At 32.2% G+C, this 10,148-nt stretch overlaps 1 protein-coding gene across 1 annotated transcript in view; it reads left to right on the plus strand.

Annotated features, from left to right (window-relative positions):
* LOC106468796 (caprin-1-like) overlaps positions 1-9,757 on the plus strand; it is a 17,445-nt gene extending 7,688 nt beyond the window's left edge. The window contains exons 3-8 of the mRNA XM_022397159.1: positions 331-492; positions 2,082-2,253; positions 3,195-3,430; positions 5,454-5,622; positions 7,953-8,464; positions 9,637-9,757. Of these exons, the coding sequence (XP_022252867.1) occupies positions 331-492; positions 2,082-2,253; positions 3,195-3,430; positions 5,454-5,622; positions 7,953-8,464; positions 9,637-9,723 (1,338 nt within the window). The 3' untranslated portion in view covers positions 9,724-9,757. The remainder of the gene's footprint in view (positions 1-330; positions 493-2,081; positions 2,254-3,194; positions 3,431-5,453; positions 5,623-7,952; positions 8,465-9,636) is intronic.
* Positions 9,758-10,148: the final 391 nt, after the last annotated feature.

Raw genomic sequence — 10,148 nt, forward strand, 5'->3', positions numbered from 1 at the left:
AGTCTTGATAAGATTATTTCTATGTGATCCTTCAGACATCATGCATGTAGTCTAGTGTTTTAGTCTTGATAAGATTATTTCTATGTGATCCTTCAGACATCATGCATGTAGTCTAGTGTTTTAGTCTTGATAAGATTATTTCTGTGTGATCCTTCAGACGTCATGGATCGTTTCAGCTGTAGTCTAGTGTTTTAGTCTTTGTAAGATTATTTCTATATGATCCTTCGTTATTTTGTTTTATTTTGATTAATAAAAGTTCAGTATACCTCATAAAATAAAAATTTAATTTTAATGAGATTTAGATATTCTTAGAGAATACCTTTTTTTTAGGCTGCAAAGCATCAGAAGAAAGTGGCCAAAAGAGAGCAGTTGGAGAGACAACAACAGGAGGTACAGAGGATAAAAGAAATCCTTCTCTGTCAGGACATTCTAAACAGAATGGATGCTGAAGATGTTCGAAATGACTTCATAGCAGGTTCAAATGGAGCTATTGTAAGCAAGATACATTGATCAAATTTGTAAAAATGTTATATTTCTTTGTTATTATTATTTTTACTTACTGTGTATGTTTTCAGTGTCTTTACACAAGCTGGAAAGCTTAATTTTAAATATTTTTGAGATTTCTTATTTAAATATCTTAACTTTTTCCAGATTGGTGAGTTTTCATTGTCGTTCATTTCTTCTTTTTTTTTTCCATATTCATAATGGAAATTCATTAACCACTTTTGCATGAAATTTTTGATTTACTTTTTTCTACATTATATGATTTCCAAAGATTTGTCGAACAATGTTTGAAAAAGAACATTAAGAATATTTTCTTTCTTTTTAGCATACATTTTTTTTATCAATGGTCAAAAGTTCAATTTTATATATGCAATCAGTTTGAAATTGATTTATATTCATTAGCATATTTATTTCAATAATTTATTTTGCCAACTATAGTAGTCGCCACTTGCAGCTATAAATAGTGAGAAACATCGAAAACTGACAAAGGTTTATCGGTGACCTGTCACAGTGGCGTCAGGTTAGGCTAGGTAACAATATTTTTGCTCACGATATTCTTGGTTGAAATCAATTTATATCCAATAAATACAGCTTGTATTATATATATTTTATTTGAATATGATAAATTTGATAATATTCAATATGTAAGAATTGGAATCACTGGAATATTTTGATGCCACCCACTATACTCTCTAAACCTAACTATTGATGCCATCCACCATACTCTCTAAGCCTAACTATTATGTTCATTGAAGAAAGTTTCCAGGGGTTTCAAGTAAATGTAATTTAACACAGAAACATTTTCAGGAATGACAAAAAGAAAAGATGAAACTGTAGGAAAATTCCCAGGTCTCTGGTTTGTTCTGAAGTTTTCTAAACTTCACACTAAATCTGTTGTCTGCAGTAGCTACATCTAACCACTTTCCCATGAAACCAGAAATTACTCTCACACTAATTTATTTACTGCATATTGTCGTAAATAGTGTATATTCTGCTCTTTTCAGTAGTATTTAAATTTTGCCTGTATCTATCTTCAAAGCAGTTTCGTTGGTAGTTTTTCAGATTACTTACTGCGAAGTCATAAAAGGTGTGATTGCTGTACTAATAAAATCAGATAAAGGGGGAAAAAAATCACATTAGAAACAAAATCATGAGAATTATATTCTTGCACTAAGATATATTCTCAGCTAATATAAACCAATGCTTTAGCAAGGCAGAAATATTTTTCTTAAATTGATAAATGCGTTGTTTACAGGTGCTCTTCAGAACTGTGTTATTGAAATTTTTAAATTAGCATTTGCAAATAACACTAAATAGATGTTAAAAAATGACAAAATGTTATTTGTATTTAAAATTTTGAAATTTGATACACAGGTTTGTTTTCGACACCTGAAAGCTGTTCACTAGTCGAGATAAGAGTTATATACATGTATCCTAACTGTATAAAAGTTAATAAAGGTATAAACATTCTAATACTTCATGTATAGAATGTTTATGTTTCTGTAAAATATGAAAATTTAATAGAATTTTCTTGAAATAGCCATATTGTTTTTATAATTTGTTTTTCTTACATACAGACACTAACTGAAGATGACGTGAACAACCTTGATGAACTCTTCAAGCTTTTGTCACCAGACAGAGGGTCAGAAGAAGAAGAGGTCATTCCATTTGAAGAGCAGTTGAACACGTGTAGTGATCATATGTTTTGTCTGATTGAAGGAAAAAACAAAGAAATTCTCGGAACAACGTGTATCCTTAATCGACTATTCATTTTTCATATGCTAAATTTTTAGTGTTGGTTATTAAATGGAAACATTATTATTTTTATTTAAGATTTGTATCATTGTGCAATGTTAGCTTGCTTTGTCTTGCTGTGATAATCATTATTATATGACTTTTTCATTAATTCTTTGTTTTCAAATTGCTTTAAATTTTTGAGCATGTATATGGAAACCAAAAATTAGAAATTAAGCCTTGCAAAATGTAATTTAAAATCATTTGATATTTTTAACTTTCTTCTTTTCCAAAATTATTATTATTTGAAACCTTGGAGTAGTAGGACATTTGATTTGTTTATATGTATGTCTGTGTTTTTGTAATCTTTGGGCTGCCTAATGTTTTACATTACTTGCATCATTGTACATCAAATTAAACAATCTTTACCATAGCAGCCTTACATTCACATTATCTTTGATTGTAACACATTCTTAAAGTAAAAAAAAATAGCTTTTTTTTATGTAAAATACTAAAACTAATACCATAGTTCCTGTCTTGTTCTTGATTGTAGAAATGTTGTACTCTGTAAAGATCACTTTATAAAAACAACATAATAATAACTGAAGGGGTAGTTGTACTCTGTAAAGATCACTTTATAAAAACAACATAATAATAACTGAAGGGGTAGATGTACTCTGTAAAGATCACTTTATAAAAACAACATAATAACTGAAGGGTATGCTGTAGAGAGGCTGATACAGGGTAGTGTTTTATTCCTTTCAGGGCAGGCTGAGAGTTGATTTCTTTTTAGAGTAAGGTTTTATTACTTTAGGGTAGACTGATGTAGGCTGTAAGTACACGAACCTTTATACAGGGTAAAGTTTGAAAAGTGATCGTGTGTTTTGTATTTGGGGATAAAAGTTTCCAGAGAATATTTCCATCGCAAATTTAAGTCTCCTTAATAGTTTGTGCAGATAAACACTTAAAAGATCTCTTGTTAAGGATCAATGAATCAGGCTACTTCGATCATACAGCGATCAATGAATCTGGCTACTTCGATCATAAAGATAAAGATGCTGTTCAAGAGACTGAGGAAAATCAAGAAACTGTAAATCCTGTAGAGTACGAATCCGGTGAACCCAATAACAGTGTAGGAGAAAACTACCCACAGACAGAGCTGAGAACAGATGTTTTGGGAGAAAATCACCAGGTAGGGTGTTATATTCAAGGTGTTCTTGTGCATTTTTAAAAGGCATTAAAATGTTGGGAATTTGATTTCATCATATGAGTCAGTAAAAGTACCATTTTGTCGAAGTTGGTAAAAGTTGAGGATAATTAGAATTGTAGATAATTTCTTTCCTTTGACTATTTTTAGCTGTGCAGAAATATCAAGTAAAAAATATTTTCTGTAATTCTACAATTTGTCAAGAAGTAACTTACACAATAGTCTAAATGTGTAAACTGACACTAACCGACCGTTGTAGCACCTTCATTCAGGGAAATTTATCTTGGCAGAATGATTCGTTGTGGCTGACCTTAATTTGTTTTATTGAATAGCGTAGATCAGAGCCGTAGCCAGTTATTTTTGTGTCCTGGGCAAGTTTGTTTGAACTTTTTAATAGCAATCTTGAGCACTGCTTAAAATTTTTGTATTATTATTATGAAAAAATCAACATATAAATTTGTAATAATCATCAGACATTTTATATAGGGGTTTATTTAAGATAGGAGAAAAGTTTACCTTAAAATGTTTACCTTTTTTTAAAGGTATTATGACAATACCTCTATCACAGTTTTCAAATATTTTTGTTAAAATTGGTGTAATCGATGCTAATTTGGGACTTTTGTTAAGTATTTATTCCTTTGAAAAGTGAAGTTTTGGAAGCAGAGATTCTTTGGACATTTAAGTTAGAAACTTCCTACTACTCATAACTATTCACCAGAAGATTTTAGTAATGTGTTGAAACTTGCATTTTTGGGTGCTGATATAGTATCAAAGGTTTCATGTGGTGAGACCAAAACAAAGGGATATGGTATCAAAGGTTTCATGTGGTGAGACCAAAACAAAGGGATTTTGGTATCAAAGGTTTCATGTGGTGAGACCAAAACAAGGCGATTTGGTATCAAAGGTTTCATGTGGTGAGACCAAAACAAGGCGATTTGGGTATCAAGGGTTTCATGTGGTGAGATCAAAACAAGGCGATTTGGGTATCAAGGGTTTCATGTGGTGAGACCAAAACAAGGCGATTTGGGTATCAAGGGTTTCATGTGGTGAGACCAAAACAAGGCGATTTGGTATCAAGGGTTTCATGTGGTGAGACCAAAACAAGGCGATTTGGTATCAAGGGTTTCATGTGGTGAGACCAAAACAAGGCGATTTGGGTATCAGGGGTTTCATGTGGTACGACCAAAACAAAGCACCACACTTTGATACACTGTTGACTGCTGAAATATAGGAATTTGATGGATAGATTGTTTTGTTTTATAAAGGTATTAATGATATGGACGTACATGTAAGAACATGTGATGCCAGTGGTTTAGAAAATAGACGTTATTTTGAATCAACATTTTTTGCCATAGTACAGAATAAATGCTCTTGACTCCTGAAAAAGCTTTAATTGACCCTAAGATTGAAGATGTAGAGCAAATCTCTATGGATGGACCTAATGTCATTGGAAGTATAAAAAATCAATATCAAACAAAACTTATGAACATAGGTTCACGAGGACCACACATAGTTCATGGTTCCTTTAAGTATGATTCTTAGGCTTCTATCTGAATGGAACATCTTGAGTTTGCTGTCAAGTGTCTCAAGTATTTTTCTTTGAAAATACCATAGTTAACAATGAATAGAAAATTTTCCTGATGTAGAAAGAGTAATATAAGTTTGGCTACATGTGTAGAAATATCTAAACATAAAACATTTTTAATAAACCGGACAGCTCATCCTTTAAAACTGTTACAGAATTCGGTAATGATCCACTAGTTGCTTCAAAACCTGCACTTCACTGTAATAGCAAAATTTATATAAAAACAAATTGATTGACTAATTCTTTGTACCGTTGTCCTTAGAGTAATAAGAAACCTACTAAAAAAGAAGTGTAAGTGAAAGGGTTGAAATACGAACAATGGGATTTTTGTAAAAAACCAGAGGTTGGGAAACTGTTGTAAACTATGACATTTTAGTTGTAAGTTGGGTCAGTTTACACAGTTTTATTGGCTTGAAATTTCAGGTCCAGCTTGATCACCCCCAACAAGAGGTAAAGACTGGTGATGTATCAGGCCAAGTTGTGTATTTGAGCGAAACTGCCCCTGCACCACCATCAACTAAACCTCTGCCTGAAGTTCTTTCTGGACAAGGAAACTTTAACTTTCTTCAAGAGTCTCAGATTGATCTTGAATGTAGGTTTGTTCGATGTCTAATTCGACCTTTTTTTTTAAATATGAATCAAATTGACTATACATACAATGTAAGGACAAGAGGTGCTGTCGGTTCATCTAGATTATCCCATTCACTATACTAAACTCTAAAATAAAAGCAAAACATCAGATCCAGTTATAATGGCCGTGTTCTCACTTATTGTTCATCTGATAACGTTTCCCACTTGGTAGTCACATTGTCACCATTTTGTTTGTTTTAAAAATATGCAGTATTTCCCCTTGTGATCTTGTATAAATCAAATAAGTTGATAATTAATTACTAAAGTATGTTTGGTTTATTATCACCAATAAGGTAATGTTTTTATGTAAAACATATGATTGCAATTAGAAACAAGTATAATAATAATAATAATAATTTTTTTTTTTTAATTTTATAAAGACAGATAGGGAACGATACATATGTAACGTAGCTAGCTATAGTTATACAGAAAGTTTTAATGTTACAATAAGTATTGAAACAAGAAAGTCAAAATTACAAAAAGTTAGTTACTTAAAATTTCAAAAATTTTATCTGTACTTTTTAACTTTTTTAAGTAGTTTAGTTTTATAGTTTTGACTTTCTTGTTTCAATACTTTTGTATCATTAAAACTTTCTATATTACTGTAGCTAGCTACGTTACGTATATATATTGATCCCTACTTGTCTTTATAAGATTTAAACATTTTTTATTGTACTTGTTTGTTTCCTTTTTATTAGCTCAGTTTTTGTGCACCAGCAATACCAAGCATTGGGTGTGTGTATATCGGATTCTTTTTTATTACTCATCAGGATCTCTCTACCAACCTACCCTCAAATTTAATTATGCTCACAGTAGCACATCGTCCATTTTATATATACTAGTATCCTTTTCGGTACCAGAAAGGAATCATTGGGACCCCAGATGGAAGAGTTCTGTGAAAGAAGTAGAGTGATAAGGTTCATCATTTTTTCTGTACGCTTGTCTGGAAAAGTCACTTACTTAGATGAAAATTTGTTGAAATATTTAAATTTTGATTTACTCCTTGTACACCTATATAGTAATTTTGGCTTTTATAAGCACAGTAAGCTCAGCCGATACGGTGAAATAGTCATTGTTAATATTCAGACATTTTAAAGGTGATTTTGATGGCTGCCATTTTGTGTCATCACAATCCCTACTATTATGTACTACCTTAACTAATGATAATTATGTATCCAATTAGCCAATTTTTCTTTTACTTTGTTTGAAATGGATAATATTTAATAAATAAGGATTTCAGTCATCAGAATATTTTTCAATTTCCTATCATGCTCACTAAACTGAACATATTTTATTATGATCTGATTTCATTTGGTGAACATAATAAAAAAAACTTGTGTTTACAAATATTGCAACTCCAAAAAACTATATATATTAAAAATTCTGTAATTTAAAACAAAGATCCAAACATGAACAAGATAACTTTACTAAGCTTTAACTAATCTCCGTTCATGTAGCTTTTGTTTCATGCTGTATGCTATTCCTCTTTCTACGTATACTACTTAACACTCGATGGTGGCAAAAACCTTTTTCAAATGTTATGCTTTTGTTACTGTATAAACGTACCTTATCTCAAGTTATCTGATGTCGCCGTAACTTCCAAACAGATATAATGTAAAACACACAATTCCTAAGCAAACAACTTAGTTATGAACCTGTATAGTTACTCTACTGTGACATGATTGACTAGTTCTTGCTTTATCCAATCATATTTAAACTTTCAAAACTGTGTTTCATTAGGAAGTAAATCAAATCATTCCATGTGGCAATCAAGGCCTATAAAAAAAAAAGGGGGGGGGATGCTAGAAAATTATGAAATGGATAATATATTCTCATGGAATGATAAATTCTTAGCAAAAATGAAGTTATTCTTTGAGATGGGAAGTAATATTCTAAAAATAAAAAAGGACAGGTGGTTTATTTACAGGCAAAAAAAAATCTTTGCAGCTGTGTGAAAATAAAAAATATGAAAATTTTTTAAAAATTTTTCTTGAGGAATTATGCTGAATAAATGCCATAAAATTACAAAATATTATAGCTTAAATTTGTAATAAAACAACACAAGATTGAATAACATCAACTTTTTAAAAAAATATATAACTTTTGGTAATATAACTATCGTACAAAGTTTGAAACTATTAGGTAATATAGTATTGTGTTGGCTAGTACCGATGTTGAACTTCTCCATGCTAGTAGCAATAATGTTTAATTTTTTACAATGATTGTAGATGGGACGATGCGAAGTTAATGTGTGGAATAAACCAAACTGTATCATTAAATATTGTGTTTTAGCACCACACATGGATCCAGCTGTTGTTGCTGCCCACCCAATGGCACCAGCACCGGCTATGGTCTACCATCCTTCTCAGTATCCAGCAGGGACTACTGCATTGCACACTTTAGACAACCACCAAGCACAGAGTCATATAGCACAGGAGGAAAATGCTGCGATGGTCCAGGTCACACAACTCCAACATAGCCAAGTTGGTCAGGTTTTGCTTTCAGAAATTGATCCATCGCAACCCATCCCTACACAGACGTTTACGAACCAGAACTACCCGTCAATACAGAACATGCTACACCCGGCTGGAGGGGCATCAACGTATTCTGCTTACGTCCCCGTTACTCTTACCCACGGACAGCAAGCAGTTGGGATGGCTATGGTACCTCACAATCTCTCGGCCAGTACTTTGTCTTCTTCCCTGACAACAGAACCCAGCAGTTTAAAACATCCGGGCCTTATCTCGGACGTGAGCAGCCAGCAAGACACGAAAAATCTTTATGCTCGTGCAGATGACTACCAGGTAAATTGTTTGGTAATTAGAGTTAAAAAAAGTTAATTTCAAAAGGTTCAAAAATGTGGAAAAACAGAGAAAATAATCATTCTGTTTTTTCAAAATCATCCTTATTGGAATGATTTGACTTTTTTCGTTGAAAGCTTATATTTTGATAATATTTCTTCTTCTTACAGGTGTTGGGTAACACTAATAGTGGACTTGTTTCAAAAATTCTTTGTTTCTCACCTGCTTTGGCTTGTGTGATGATAAACGTTGCTAGAGTAAAGTTAGTCTTCTCAGTTCTTTTGTTGTCCGGTGTTGTTTTTTCTGTATGGGGTACTATCAGGACATCTTGAAGATCCGGAACAAGTAATTTGTTAGAAAAGTATAAACCCATATCTTGTTTTCTTAAATGATTGGGAAACTCTTTGTAGTTGTCCACTTCTTTCTCTAGTAAGCTTGATCAAAGATGCTTAATGAGCCAATACAAATTGTCACGTAATTGGTTTTAATAATAGATTTTCCATAATTCAGCTACGCATATTTTTGGAAAATAATATTAATTTTTTTCTATCATGTAAGGATTTTTTTTACAAATCGGGAACTAAAAAAAACTTGCTTAGACCAAATTATTATTTTGTTTACCACAGTGAACATTTTTTATTATTATGTTTGTTAACAAAAATATAAACAAACTAAAGAAAAGGGAGGAACATTGATGTCAAATGAATATGCATCCCGATTTGTTTTGTGAAATCTAAGTTTTTAGTCTCAAAACTACATGTTGTGGTCTTTTTTTTTTTATGTATTGCATTATGACATGCTGTGAAAAATCTGGACATGATGGAGAAAAATGGATATCATTTTCAGATTCAGTGTATAGGAATTACTGAGAACTTGTAAAAATAATTGCTGTTTGGGGGTGGGTGGGGGTGCTACATATTTGAAATGATTAATGAGCAAGCAGAGAAGATGATGATACAGCCAAATTAAACAAAAGTGGTTGGAACTGTTAAGTTTATTAATGTAGTTAAATTAAAAAGTTTCAGTTAACTGGTACAGCACTAAATTTACACTGGAGCTTATGGTGTTGTCATTGTTTGGGACTAGTTAATTTAACGGTTGTTCGTATGTTACCTCTAGTTATATTTGTCTTTACAAAAACACTCTACCCCCAAGTTGATTTTCTTATTTCTCAGACCACTTCTGTTGGAGAGGATCACCTGGAAGAGTCGCAGTTTTTATCACCTGGAGAGACCCAAGGTGAGTCCACTGTTTTTCCTTAGCTAACAATTAAAGGATGAACTAGGGGGGGATTCAGTAGAGTGCATAACCCGGGGTGTAATGTATTCGTATGTCCATCGTTATCAACTTTCATGGAAGTCTGAATTTCTGACTGAGATATAGAGCAAAAATAGTGTGAAAAATTGGTCCTCATGGTAACAGATAGGAATTTTTTGTGACATTGACCTATGACCTTGATCCTCCAAAACTAAACATCGAAATTGAGTCATAGTCCAAACGTATGCCAGCTTTCTTCCAAATCCATTAAGTCATTTTTGAGAAATATTGCTGACAAAAAGCACACACACACACACACACACACACACACACACACACACTTGTTTATGTTGTTACTTGTTTTATATGTATTTTAATTCTATATGTGTGTGTGTGTGTGTTGAGTGTTTGAGGTATAATAGTTTTATGG

Source organism: Limulus polyphemus, unplaced genomic scaffold (genome assembly GCF_000517525.1).
Source record: "Limulus polyphemus unplaced genomic scaffold, Limulus_polyphemus-2.1.2 Scaffold3168, whole genome shotgun sequence".
In the NCBI taxonomy this organism is placed as follows: domain Eukaryota; kingdom Metazoa; phylum Arthropoda; class Merostomata; order Xiphosura; family Limulidae; genus Limulus; species Limulus polyphemus.